This window comes from Podarcis muralis, chromosome 10 (assembly GCF_964188315.1).
Source record: "Podarcis muralis chromosome 10, rPodMur119.hap1.1, whole genome shotgun sequence".
Taxonomy (NCBI): domain Eukaryota; kingdom Metazoa; phylum Chordata; class Lepidosauria; order Squamata; family Lacertidae; genus Podarcis; species Podarcis muralis.
The window spans coordinates 27,920,078-27,934,940 of NC_135664.1; the positions used below are offsets into that span (position 1 = coordinate 27,920,078).

Consider the following 14,863-nt stretch of genomic DNA (forward strand, 5'->3'; position numbering starts at 1 on the left):
AGAGAAAGGCTAAGTCACACTTTTCTGCTTGCCCACACTTTTACAATGATACCGCATATTATCTCGGGAAAACAATTTGCCGCCTGTGTTTTCACTGCTTATCATAAAAATACGCCGCACAAAATCCAAACCGATCAGGTTTTGTTTTGTGTAGATGCTTTTAAGGAATCCTAGGAAACCAATCCAAAGTACACAACAGCAGCTAGCTAGCTAGCTAGCTAGCTAGCTACCTTTGTGGATCTTTCTGCTCACAGCACTGGCACCTCCGTTTGCCATTGTGGTTCACTGGTTAGTGCGTCAGACTGGGGCCTCAGGGAGCAGGGTTCAAATCTCCACTAAGCCATACATCTCACTGGGTGACCTTGGGCCAGTTGCTGTCCATCAGCCTAACCTACCTCACTGGGTTGTTGTGAGGTTTTAATGGGGAGGGGCAGAACCATGCATGCCACCTTGAGGTCCTTGGAGGAGGAGGAGGAGGAGGAAGAGGAAGAGGAAGAGGAAGAGGAAGAGGAGGAGGAGTTTGGATTTGATATCCCGCTTTATCACTACCCAAAGGAGTCTCAAAGCAGCTAACATTCTCCTTTCCCTTCCTCCCCCACAACAAACACTCCGTGAGGTGAGTGAGGCTGAGAGACTTCAGAGAAGTGTGACTAGCCCAAGGTCACCCAGCAGCTGCATGTGGAGGAGCAGGGAAGCGAACCCGGTTCACCAAGTTACGAGTCTACCGCTCTGAGCCACTACATCACACTGGCTCTCTAGAGGAAAAGCCAGAGTTCAGTGTAACAAGGAAGGGAGGATCTTCCCTTTGTTGGTGGCCCATTTTGAGGACGTAGTAGTTTTAGTGAATAGTACCTCTTAGAGATTTTTTTAAAATATTAGGTGTTACATAAATGCTTTAAATAAACAAACAATAGTCTTCCCAAGCTGACAAATGTTTGCCATCGAATCCCATGACCTTTGCTTGTCCAGGCTTCTCCTCTTTAGCCTGCTGGTGTGGTTATTGGTGTGCAGGTGGCATCACTCGGAGAGTCCTATCTTAAGGAAGAGCTGCTGGTGGCCGGCCTTTATTTTAAGAACATAAAAAGAGTCTACTGGACCAGGACAGTGGCCCTTTCAGTCCAGCATCCTGTTCTCACAGTGGCCAACCAGATGTTCCCGCATTCAGGAGGGCTTGTCTTATGTTCTTATGAAGAATTTGTTTCCATCACAAAGCGGCATTGCAAAGGTTTACTCGTTCCAACTTCTCTTGTGGTCGCTTTTAGTATTTAATCTCTGTGGTTTGATATTCACATTTTAAAAAATGGTAAAAGGTAAAGGACCTCTGGACGGTTAAGTCCAGTCAAAGGCGACTATGGGATTGTGGCACTCATCCCACTTTCAGGCCGAGGGAGACGGCTTTTGTCCACAGACAGCTTTCCGGGTCATGTGGCCAGCATGACTAAACCGCTTCTGGCACAACAGAACACCGTGACAGAAACCAGAGCACACGGAAGCGCTGTTTACCTTCCCGCCACAGTGGTACCTATTTATCTACTTGCACTGGCGTGCTTTCAAACTGCTAGGTTGGCAGGAACTGGGACAGAGCAACAGGAGCTCACCTCATTGTGGAGATTCGAACCGCTGACCTTCCGATTGGCAAGCCCAAGAGGCTCAGTGGTTTAGACCACAGCACCACCCATGTTCCTGATTGATATTCATATAATTGCCATAGAAATTCTCTTCCTGATGTGTTAGCTTGTTACTTGCAGGGAAGTGTTGCTTCTGTACATGAGAAGGTTTTTTCAAAAGGGGTATTACAACCTGCTGTCTGACGTGGCACAACCCACCTTGCTGTCCCAGGACCCTTCCACCTCATTGGACTGCCACACGTGTCAATCTGGCCTTAGTCCTACTAAAATCAATTAAAATTCAAGCACCACAGGTCATGGTTTGAACCACCTGCTTTTTTGTGTTAACCAATTAACTTCCTGAAATAGAAGCATTTCAACGAAAGCCATTAGCGTAAGCTGCTTTGTAGCCCCTTTAAGTATTTTTCATTGTGAGAAATGATTCTATTTTAGATGCTCGTTCTCCCTGACTTGCCTCCTGAAGCATCGCTCATGGCACTTAGCCATCACTTACTTCTACATTGCCTCATTAGGAAGAAGTGGTATGTTAACTTTTCAGTGTTAAATAATGTCAGCACTCAGCCTACTTTCCCCCCTTTTTTGGTTAACGCTGCTCTCTAAGTAGGGTAATCACATTGCAGGAAGAGACTTCTACCATGGCCATATCTGAAACCAAAAGGGCTAGAATTTACCTCAGACCTGGGCTGGGGCTTGGGGAGAAATCGTTAAGATGGGAATACAGTATAACCGTAGCTCTAACTCAGTAAAAGAAGCCTTTAGCTTTTTCACAGAGAATAAAATATGCTGTAGATATCCAGTTAGGATGGAGATTAATGACTTTATTCTTAGCATACCACCAAGCTGAATGCTGTCAGCAGGTCTAATTACTCTTCTGTATGGCTGAGTTGCCACAATAAACATTCTTTTGTTGCGTTTCCCATCAAATACATTCTCTGCTAACAGGACTCTTAAAGCCAGTTCAGACTGAGTTGAAGTAGTTCTCTTGGGTTGCAGTTCTAAACTTGCTCGCACAGGAGTAAGCGCCATATCATTCAATGTGGCTTACCTCTGAATAGGTACGGATGAGATTGCGCTGTTGCAAGTCTGGGGGTGGGGCAAGGTGAGCAGCCAATGACATCTTATCTCTCTCATTTGATCAACTTGAATCAACCCAGGCCCTACATGCTAGCGAGACTGAATGTGCTACTCTGAGCAACACAACAGAGGAGAGTCCAGGAAATATTACTCGTAGAGAGACTATGCCCTTGTGGACGGAGACAAATAGAATCCATCACACATGTTATTTTGCACTGCCCCTGGTATCAGATAATACAATCCAAGTTTATTAATCAGTTGGTTGTTAGCAGGGAGTGGCATTCAGGCGAATGTAAGGTAGCCTTCCTCAGCATGGAGATAGCAATCAGGTTTCTGCAACATGCACAGAGGATTCCTGAATGTTCTACAACACTAATCTAAGTGTTAAAAAGGTCAAGGTAAAGGCACCCCTGACCATTAGGCCCAGTCGTGACTGACTCTGGGGTTGCGGTGCTCATCTTACTTTATTGGCCGAGGGAGCCGGCGTACAGCTTCCGGGTCATGTGGCCAGCATGACTAAGCTGCTTCTGGCGAACCAGAGCAGCACACGGAAACGCCGTTTACCTTCCCGCCGGAGCGGTACCTATTTATCTACTTGCACTTTGACGTGCTTTCGAACTGCTAGGTTAGCAGGAGCAGGGACCGAGCAACGGGAGCGCACCCTGTCGTGGGGATTCGAACCGCCAACCTTCTGATCGGCAAGTCCTAGGCTCTGTGGTTTAACCCACAGCGCCACCCGCAGCCCAAATCTAAGCGTTAGATGCAGGTTTTTGTTTAGCTGGTGATATATAATGATGCTGAAATGCAGATACTGTATTGCCCAGCCCTAGTCATGGGTGGGATGGCAGAGCTGAAGGACACACCCCAGCCAAGCAAAAACACTCAAAGTAGGGCCAGAAGCAGGTGTGTCTAGGGAGGGGTTGTGCCCTGAGGAGAGACGTGGAAGGGCCACTTTCAGCCCCCAACCCCAGGCCACATCCATTAAACTTGCACATTTACTGAAATACCCATGAACACATGTATACTAGCTTGAGGAACTTTGGCCGAGGGAACAGCAGAACTTTGGAATCCAAATTATTCCTTTGGAAGTCAGCAGTACAAATTATCCAAGCAACCCAGAAGCTGCCTCACCCACACACCCACTTGTTCTTCCTAGTATAATATCTCAACAGGCCCAACAAGAAAATACTATGATGTGGGAAGGAGTGTGTGCCAGGCCACAGCAGGAGCTTTGGAGCCAACGTTCTGCGTGTCTCGTTCTGTGGGAGCCACAAGCCAATTCTTTCATTCACACAGAATCAACAAAAAGTGCACCATTCCAAAAACGCTTTGCAGTCAAATGTATGCATGAATGTGACACGAGTTTTCCAAGCCACATCACAACCGCCGGGAAGGGGTATCTCTGTTTACCGTGTAAACAGATGCCTTACAATGGAGCCGCCGACCATATTATTCGCCAAACCTGCGCATTTGCATGTTTATTGGAGTTTGATTCAATCATTGAACCTCCTAGGCAAATATAGACCTGCCACCTGTGTTTTCTCCCTCTCGTATTAGAGCAGTGGAAAACCTGTTGGGCGAACATTTGTTTTAACATGTTTCTTAACCATCTTCTCATTGCAGGCCAATTACTCCGATTGAAAATGTTCCGAGAGGACCACGGGTCTTGGATGACAATGTTTTTCAGCACCATCCTCTTCCTCTTTATTTTTTCTCACATATACAATCTGTGTCTCCTTATGGCAGGTTACATGAGGTAAGCTGTGTTTCCCTAAACCATATCCTCTTAATTAGCTCTTTTGGGTGCCATAACAGATTGGTCACTGCGTAGCTAACAGAGAGCCTATGGTCCTCCAAATGTTCTGGGACTCCAACTCCCACCAGTCCCAGCCAGCATGACCAATAGTTAGGGATTATGAGAGCTGCAGTCCGGAAAACATACTGCGTGTGACAGGTCTGCATTGCGGAGTGAATCAGATTCATTCCTATCCTTGAATATGGCACAAATATTTTCATACCTGAAAATTGCAACTTGAGTGGTGAATACAACTTGAGTTCCTGGAGGTGTGTATGTGGTTGTTGTTGTTTTAATGCTCATCAGTTTCTGGCATATGGCTAGAAAAGAAGTGAAGGACACGGGCCTGCTGATTTCAGGCTATCATGTCTTTTAAATTTTACTAGGGGGCGGCACCCACCTGCATTCTCCCGCCTCCTGCTCCACATTTTCTCCCTCTTTCTATGTTTCACAAACACACACATAACCTACATCACAACCCTCCCAGGCCCTGCAATTGGGGGACACCAAGGGCTACCCAGGGCAGCCCCAGAAGACATCTCACTTGGGGTCACCTCAAACATAGCAGTGCCTCTGTGCAGGTGACCTATTTTATTCCATGAGCCCACCAGTCAAGAATGGCAGCTCATCAGGAACTTGTTACATTCCCTTGTTTTTGCTTATTAGCTGGGACAATAAAATGGGGAGCAGTGGGGGAAGGAGTAAACGGAAGGTGTCAAGAAAATGGCATGAATTTTGTTGAGGTTACTTCTGGTCAAACATGGTGTGTGCTGCTTTTGGGGAAGCTGTTTTTCCTTTTTCCTTTTTCCCAGTGCTCTTTTCTGAAGGGGGATTATATTTAAAGCATCCCTGCTGCTGAATGGGGGAGCTTTCCCCCTTCAAAAACACACAAACAAGCCAATAAACCAAACCAAACATGGTGTTTTATAAACAATGAAAGGAAACACACATTTTTTCAAGGATTCGGAATACCAGAGAAGCCATTATATGCAGCGGCGCACAGGAGGGACCAGGGGCTGGGTGTGAAGAGTGCACAAAAGCTGCCACACCAGCCGAACCCTTGCCACTGGGTGGCCATGGGGCACAGAGGGTTCATGGGCCACACTGTGCTGCGTACCCGTGCAGGGGGGAGCCCATCTGGCCTTGGCAGACAGGCAGGGTGGGGATCCCGATGGGGTCGTGCACCCTCAAAACCATGTGCCTGGGGCTACAGCCCCACTAGCTCTCCCCAGGCTATGGCCCTGGTTATATGTTAGCATCTCAACAGACTCTCTCTGAGGACACATCACCCTGGCTGAAACTTAGCAGGTCTTGGCCTTCTCACTGTCTGCCACAAGTGAGGGCTGTCTGCCACAAGGGGGCTGCCTAAATGCCTCTGTCCCCATTGTTCTGCCAGGACACTGAGGTCCAGCTCCGAGGGCCTTCTGGCGGTTTCCTCACTGCAAGAAGTGAGGTTACAGGGAACCAGGCAGAGGGCCTTCTCGGTAGTGGAACACCCTCCCATCATATGTCAAGGAAATAAACAACTCTCTGACTTTTAGAAGACATCTGAAGGCAGCCCTGTTTAGGGAAGATTTTAATGTTTGATGTTTTGTTGTGTTTTCAGTATTCTGTTGGGAGCCGCCCAGAGTGGCTGGGGAAACCCAGCCAGATGGGTGGGAAACAAACAAACAAACAAACAAACAAATGTGCGGGGCTCACAAGATGGTCCCTATGGACACATACCCTTTGATGCACACCAAGACCCCTTGCCCCTTCTGGATTTTAATTTAAAAAACCCCAGAGTTTTACAAAACTCTTTGCTTCTCTGATTGGGAAGCATTGCTTGTCCCCCCCCCTTTTTTTGTGGTGTGGTGGAGTGGTGTAGCCTGTTGTTTGTTTAATAATAATAATAATAATAATAATAATAAAATAATAATAATAAATTTTATTTATACCCCACCCTCCCCAGCCAAGACGCCTAACAACCAATAATAAAAACAAGTTGATTAAAATACAATTTAAAAAACAACATTAAAATACAACATTAAAACGTTAGGATGCAGCCTCTTCACAGGAGGAGAAAGGAAAAAGAAAGAGGGGGAGGGAATCAAACTGAGTCTAAGGCCAGGTGGAACAACTCTTTTTAGGGAGAGGATAACTCTGAGAATTCCCAAGGTTCTGTGCAATGCACATTTTGTAGTGCACAGAACAAGGATCCCTCCCGAATGCGCCATTGGACCCAAAGAGTTTGGGCACCCCTATCTACACCATCTCAACGTGTATTGAGGAATCAGGGCAAAATGTCAGATCATTATATTTTTTAGGAGACATTGTACACTGCCACAGAAGTATGAGTTGGCAGTTAAGGCACCATCATCTAAAACAGGGCAAGGAATCCAAAAGCTTTCTGCCTTGCAAAACCCTGGGATGAAATCCAAACTGCCTTCTGAAATCAGCTCACAAAATCCTTTCCCCCATCATACGGGTGTGTTATCATTCACCAGCATATTTCTGGGAAGAACCACAAGAGGGCAGCAAAAGGCTTTCAAAATCAGAAGAGCGGACGTATATTTTGGGACTTCAAAAGGGTTCAACATTTAGAAAGCTGTGAATGGTGATCAGTGTTGCTTACCATTCATAGAGGCGCGTACTGTGAAGAGTCAGAAATCCAGCAATACGATCCTATAGAGAACTTCTCCCAAATTATAATGTTCTTTGTGGTTTCCTATATTTTTTATCTTTATTTTTTTAAAAAAGAATTTAATTAGAATGGAGTTACTCTTGAAGAATTACGGCATTCAAGACAGGCTGGTAATGTGGCTTGTTATTTCAGTTATGGTTCTGAGTCATTGCTTTTCTTCTTCTTCTTCTAAAAAAGTATCACTAATTGCCTCTGTGTGGTGGGGTTGGGCCAGAATTCATCATGTCTGCCAGAAAAGAAAGGAGATGGTTATAGGTCTAGCTGAAAAGAACTGGGTGACATCTCACCCCTTCTAAGCTCACTTTGAGCAATAAGCTGTTAGCCACCCAGAAATCACGGGGTGGGGGATATATCAATCTCAGAGGATATTTAGGGAAGCTTTTAATGTTTGATGTATTACTGTATTTTAATATTTGGTTGGAAGCTGCCCAGAGTGGCTGGGGAAGCCCAACCAGATGGGCTGGGTATAAATAATAAATTATTATTATTATTATTATTATTATTATTATTATTATTATTATTATTATTATTATTATTATTATCATGCTCTGTAGCAGACCTTAGCTAACAATGAAAAGTTTCAAAGAGTAAAGTCATCCAACTGGAATCCATTAGCACATTTAGAACCCATTAACATATTTGCCAGGGGGAAGTTTATTTATACTGTTGATCTTGCCACATCGGTCGGTTCATTACCAGCAGCTACTGGTTGCCAGCCTGCTTGGATCATATCCGTCAGATCGAATCGGAAATTTGCACTCGGAAATTGTAATGTGATGCATCTCTGTTTGCCTCCTGTGCTGCTTCATGTTTTGGGCTCTCTTTATTAAAAGAACACACATCTCGAATATTTCTTCTACTCTTTCTACCCCTCCCCCCTCTCTTGTGTGTGTATTTGATAAAAGCCTGTTAAAGCTTATAAAGGTAAAGGGACCCCTGACCATTAGGTCCAGTCGTGACCTACTCTGGGGTTGCAGTGCTCATCTTGCTTTATTGGCCGATAGAGCTGGCGTACAGCTTCTGGGTTATGTGGCCAGCATGACTAAGCCGCTTCTGGCGAACCAGAGCAGCGCACAGAAATGCCGTTTACCTTCCCGCCGCAGCGATACCTGTTTATCTACTTGCACTTTGATGTGCTTTTGAACTGCTAGGTTGGCAGGAGCAGGGACTGAGCAATGGGAGCTCACCCCGTCGCAGGGATTTGAACCGCCAACCTTCTGATAGGCAAGTCCTAGGCTCTGTGGTTTAACCCACAGCACCACCCATATATAAAGCTTATACGCCATGATAAATTTCTTAGGAGGAGTCGCTAACCAACTGCTCCCTCTCCAGAACAAAACCCACTGAAATTAGTGGACCTTAGTTAGGCATGTTTATTGACTTCACTGCCTCTGCTTTAAGTCAGACTAACATTGGGCACATCTTTTAAGATACCCCAAGGCTCTGTTTTGGTTCCCTCCCTTCCTTTTGGGGTTATGCAGAAAGGAGCAAACCATTAAGGAAATTATGACTCTAGAGCAGTAGTACCCAGTTAGCTAAGGATTGTAGACCCGTTGTTTTTCAAAAGCCAAGCCACGGACACCTACTTTTGAAAATTTTGATATCTCTGTGGTAGTATTTTTTTATGTGAATGGTGCCATGGACCAGCTGGGGTCTTTGGACTGCCAATTGGAAGACATTGCTCTAGAGGAGAAGCAGGGAATCCACACTCGCCAATACCAGTAAAAGAAAATGGGGTGTCCAGGCCACTTCATAGGCCTCTGCCTCAGATTTACATCAAGGTGTTGCCTGGGGTTACTATGGCAACACCTCACGTTTCTTTTGGAATGTACTTGGATTGTATGGACAGCATTTTCAAGGTTTTGCTCCTTTTTATGAAAGCAATAATACCACATTCCCCACAGGTGATGTTTCCCCCCCCCTTTTCCTGAGGAAATTTACAGTTTCTCAAACTCGAGAGCCTATAGATGATACACTGCAGCTCCCTGAAAGCGTTTACACTCTCATTCAGTCAAGGTTTCCTTTGTGCAGAGAGAGACCAGAGAAACTGATTCCCTCGCATGTCAGAGCCCAGCTGAAGCCAGCGGATGATGCCACCTACTCCTGTTGCTTTAGCCATTGTTCTATGCAGCACTCAAGATAAGAGCAGGCAAATTTAATTGTATATACGCATTTTAAAAAATCAATAAGATTCTTAATTAACTACAAAAATCCCTTGCAACCTTGAGGTCCCCCCTCAAAAAGAATATGATATTCAAGATTGCCGAAAGAGAAATAATGTGAAGCTTTCATAATGTGACTATGCTCAAATTGGATATTCAAGGTTGAAATTATTGTTCTTATTTTAAAATTGTAGCAGGAGGTTTCAGCCAAGATTAACTGGGTTATTATGAACATTTAAATCTCCCCATTTTTATTGATTTGTTTGTTTTACTTACCACATTTAGACACCGATTAATGATTCGCGTTTCTAAGCAGTGTACATAAAAACAGGCTGCAGAAAATGAGGCAATAGAACCATCAAAAGTTATCATAAAACTGACCGCTTCCTGAAAATGTCTGCTGGAACAAGTCTTAGTGCAAGTCTCATGTGCTTGAAGTTCAACAAGAAGATGCCAGTCTAATCTCAGCTGGGAGGGAGACCAACAGGTTACAAACTGTGCATCTGAACCATGGGGAACGACCAACAGATCTCAGTGATTGGGCCTCAATATATCTTGGACCCATGTTGGTAAGGCCTTGCAGATCAATGAATGATCTTGAATCTGACTCAATAATATAGGGACAATTTTTAAGCATCAAAGTTATGTGGTGCTGGTAGTCTGTCCCCATTAGCTGTCTGGCCACAGTATTTTGCCCCAGCTGAAGCTTCCAGAACAGACGCAAGGGTAGCCCCATGTGGTGTACATTGCAGTAATCAAGTCTTGAGGTTAGAAATGCATGAATCACCATCACCAGACTATCCTTGTCCTTGGGGATTTTACTCCATTTTACTTATGTGGATCTGCACATACTAGTTAACTCTGAGTCCAGTGATCTGATTTAACTGGGCTTTGGCATATATATATATATATATATATATATATATATATATATATATATATAATGTTCTCTCTATCATCTATCTATCTATCTATCTATCTATCTATCTATCTATCTATCTATCTATCATCTATCTATCTATCTATCATCTATGTATCTATCATCTATCTATCATCTATCTATCTATCTATCTATCTATCTATCATCTATCTATCTATCATCTATCTATCTATCTATTATCTATCTATATCTATCTATCTATCTATCATCTATCATCTATCTATCTCTATCATCTATCTATCTATCATCTATCATCTATCTATCTATATCTATCTATCATCTATCTATCTATCTATCTATCTATCTATCTATCATCTATCTATCTATCTATCTATCATCTATCTATCTATCTATCTATCTATCTATCTATCTATCTATCTATCCATCTATCTATCTACTCCACTTCTTCCCCAGAACTGGTAACTCAAGGCAGCTCACATAAATTAAAACAAATGCACATAAAACACACATAACTTACTCTCTCTCTCACACACACAAAGCTACAGTTAAAAACTAGTTAAACTACCTGAAGGAGCATTTCCACCCCCATCGTTCTGCCCGGACACTGAGGTCCAGCACCGAGGGCCTTCTGGCGGTTCCCTCGCTGCAAGAAGCCAACTTACAGGGAACCAGGCAGAGGGCCTTCTCGGTAGTGGCACCCGCCCTGTGGAACACCCTCCCACCAGATGTCAAAGAGAAAAACAACTGCCAGACTTTTAGAAGACATCTGAAGGCAGCCCTGTTTAGGGAAGCTTTTAATGTTTAATAGGTTATTGTATTTTAATATTCTGTTGGAAGCGGCCCAGAGTGGCTGGGGAAGCCCAGCCAGATGGGTGGGGTATAAATAAATTATTATTATTATTATTATTATTATTATTATTATTATTATTATTATTATATCTACAGAATTACAATCATGAAAAAAAAACCATATATGTTAAAATGCAGTGGGTAGTGTTAAGATATGTCATCCTGTGCTCCTTAGAGGAAGGGTGAAATGCGGTCAATAATGCAATGGGTATGTTGTTGTGTTGTTTAGTTGTTTAGTTGTGTCCGACTCTTCGTGACCCCATGGACCAGAGCACGCCAGGCACTCCTGTCCTCCAGTGCCTCCTGCAGTTTGGTCAAACTCATGCTAGTAGCTTTGAGAACACTATCCAGCCATCTCGTCCTCTGTCGTCCCCTTCTCCCTGTGCCCTCCATCTTTCCCAACATCAGGGTCTTTTCCAGGGAGTCTTCTCTTCTCATGAGGTAGCCACAGTATTGGAGTCTCATCTTCAGGATCTGTCCTTCCAGTGAGCACTCAGGGCTGATTTCCTTAAGAATGGCTAGGTTTGATCTTCTTGCAGTCCATGGAACTCTCAAGAGTCTATGTCAAAACCCTTGTGAAGAACAAGCTAGCCATGTCCTGAAAGTTGGGAGATGTGTCTCTGGAAAGCTGAGAGAAAGGGGAAGGGAACAGACTGGGTTTGGATACATTTGATTTTGGTGATGGCTTCTAAATGTCTTGTGCCCTTAGGAGCAACCCATATGCAAAAAGCTTCTCTTAATGTACATTTCTGGGTCCTTGTGACAGAGTCACCTAGAGAACTATTCTTTTCCTCCTGCTCCCAGGCCTGGCTGCATGTGACAACAAGCTGGGCCATGCTGCAGATTTCAAAATGGCGCCTAATTAGCAGAGCCACTGGCTGGACAGACAAATGGCTGTCAGGTATATATTCTGAGGTGGCAAATTCACACTATCCAGGTATATTTGTGACAGCTCCCCCCCATACACACATACATACATGCACACGCATGTTGTGCACATGTGTTCAAATTTTAATACACGTTCCTAATGTTTGATACTGGTTAGGTGTAAAAATGTTGCAGAGATTCTTTGCTAATGTTGCAGAACAGATGCTTTATCCATGACAGACAAAAAAAAAGGAGGTTATAGAAATAGATGGGGCAAATGAATAGGAAGCAGGAGCTGCCGTCGAAACTCTTGGGAACTAGCAAATGTCACCTTGACCATTGTTCTAGCTGATTGCTGCTATAGCCTCTGCCCCATTGCCGCAACTGGAAGCAAAAACGAAAATTACAGTGTTGGAACCTATTAAAATTGAAGTAACCTAGTGGGGGGGGGGGAAGGAGAATTATGTGGTCCATTTGAAAATATTTTTATCAGACTAGAGGAAGGAAGGGAGAGAGGGAGGGAGGAACAATGGCATTGGGTAAATCATTGTAACGCTGCCTTTACTTCCTTTGTGCTGCTTAAATGGGAATAAATTAGAACAAAATTGGCAGCTGTTGGAAAGTTTTTAGCAGCCTGAATAAGTGCTATATTGATTGATAAGTGGTGGTGGACTCCAGTGAGGGTTTTAGCAGTAAAAATGCTCATGAAGCATTGGTACCTAATTATCCGCAGTAATGGAGAAGCTGCTCTTAAATTTGTTGTGAAATAGATGGAGTAGGGTCTCGGTTCTGCATCCGCATCGCCTTTTTAGAGATGTCTGGTGATAGGGCTAGGCTGCCCAACTTGTGGCTTGCCAAGTCAAATTATGTAAGATCTGTTAAGAGGTGGGAAGAGCTTCCTTGTTTTTTCTTGCTGCCTGCCACTGTGGGAAGCTGTCAAGCATCTGATACACCCACAATACATGACTGGCAGTCAGGAGTTCAGTTTGATGGGTCACATGTCAGTGTCTTGTGAGCATTTGCACCAGGGCTGCTCATGTAGCTGAGCACCCCTGCTCAAATTCATGTCACCATGATTACAGTGGTCCCTCTGGTTGTGAACAGGACCCGTTCCGGTGACCCATTCGCAACATGAAAGGAAGGCAATCCGCAGCGGTGCACCTGCGCACGCGCGGGTTGCGATTTGCTGCTTCTGCGCATGTGCGTGACGTCATTTTGTGCTTCTGCGCACGCGCGAGCAGTGAAACTCGGAAGTACCGTATTTTTTGCTCTATAAGACCAGACCATAAGACACACCTAGTTTTTGGAGGAGGAAAACAAGAAAAAATATATTCTGAATCTCAGAAGCCAGAACAGCAAGAGGGATCGCTGCGCAGTGAAAGCAGCAATCCCTCTTGCTGTTCTGGCTTCTGTGATAGTTGCGCAGCCTGCATTCGCTCCATAAGACGCACACACATTTCCCCTTACTTTTTAGGAGGGAAAAAGTGAGTCTTATAGAGCAAAAAATACGGTAACCCTTTCTGGTACTTCCGGGTCGCCACGGGACGCAACCTGAAAAAACGTAACATGAAGCAAACGTAACACGAGGTATGACTGTACTCTCTGGGCCTGATTTTGCTGCCCCTTTCCCTTTCCTTGTGGCAACCCCACACAGCCTTCCCCCTTGTTGCTAAATGACACAAGGAGCATAAATGTTCCCTAGAGGAAAAAATACGCACAGATATAGGCATCTCCCTGCTATATCAAGCCAATGGCTCATTGAGTCCGACATCTTGTTTTCAGTTAGCACTCCTGCACAACCAACTCCACCACCCTCTTGGAGTTTTTCTAACTAGGAAAGCGATGGGACCGTGCACTGGGAAATGTGGGGTAAGTGTTGTAAAACCTCGCCACAACCAAATCAGAATGAAATGTTCAATAAACAAGTTGTCTGGAGGTAGCCACAGTTGCTGCGATCCGAAAGTGGCTTGTGCTGAGGTAACAGGGGTGGCAAAGTCTTGCGATTGGACGTGACACAAGCTTGTCGTATTAAGCTTCCTTTCCATGACAGTCCCTTTATGAAGAGATTTACTGTGTCAGAAATGCATGTCTGATCTGGTTCATTTTTTGTATGCACGGAATTAAGGTATTCCCTTTTTGGTCAAGAAGGCACATTGCACCGAAGCATAGCTTGCACCGCACAGAGCTGGCAGAAAGTGAAGCAGACGATGAATACTGGGCTGTGTGTGTGTGACATAAGAACTCATTTGTGTAGCCATTTGCTGATTTTCCAGATGCTTCCCAAAGAAACCTCTTCAGCAAAGGGCCCAATTAGAAAGAGAGGGGGACGTTGTTGCAGCTTCCATCTCTCTTTAATTCAGAGATATTAATGGACTACAACTCCCATTAACCTTGACCATTGGCCATGTCTGCTGGGCCGAATGGGAGTTGTAGTCTAACAACATCTGGAGGATACCACGTGAGCAACCCCTACGTCAGGGCTAATGCAGCTGCTGAACCTTCTGCATGTACTGTAACTCAGAAGCACTACCACTGTGAACAATGGCTCTTCCCCTATATCAGAGTTTTCCAAACTTGGATCTCCAGCAGTTTTTGAACTACAACTCCCATTGTCCCTAACTAGCAGGACCAGTGGTCAGGGATGATGGGAACTGTAGATTTCAACAGAAGTCTCATAAAATTCAACAAAAAAAGCAGAAGACCCAGTGGATCAGTTCGTGCATAAGGTCCATACATGTATAAGTATCTATTCCACCTGTCTGTTGCAACCACTACTATGCTATAAGATCCACTGCCCTGTAATATTACATATGAGCCTGTTCTACTGATGAAGCCTAGGATGGCGAAACAAGGCTAATATTCCGGAAATCCTTGTATTAGACTATTTGAAAGGATTACCCTTCA

At 44.4% G+C, this 14,863-nt stretch overlaps 1 protein-coding gene across 4 annotated transcripts in view; it reads left to right on the top strand.

The window, feature by feature from the left end:
- Positions 1–14,863, top strand: part of TMEM117 (transmembrane protein 117) — a 223,069-nt gene that overhangs the window by 34,387 nt on the left and 173,819 nt on the right. For all 4 annotated transcript variants that reach the window (XM_028747090.2, XM_077934668.1, XM_028747092.2 and 1 more), the window contains exon 3: positions 4,326–4,458. In XM_028747090.2, the coding sequence (XP_028602923.2) occupies positions 4,326–4,458 (133 nt within the window). The remainder of the gene's footprint in view (positions 1–4,325; positions 4,459–14,863) is intronic.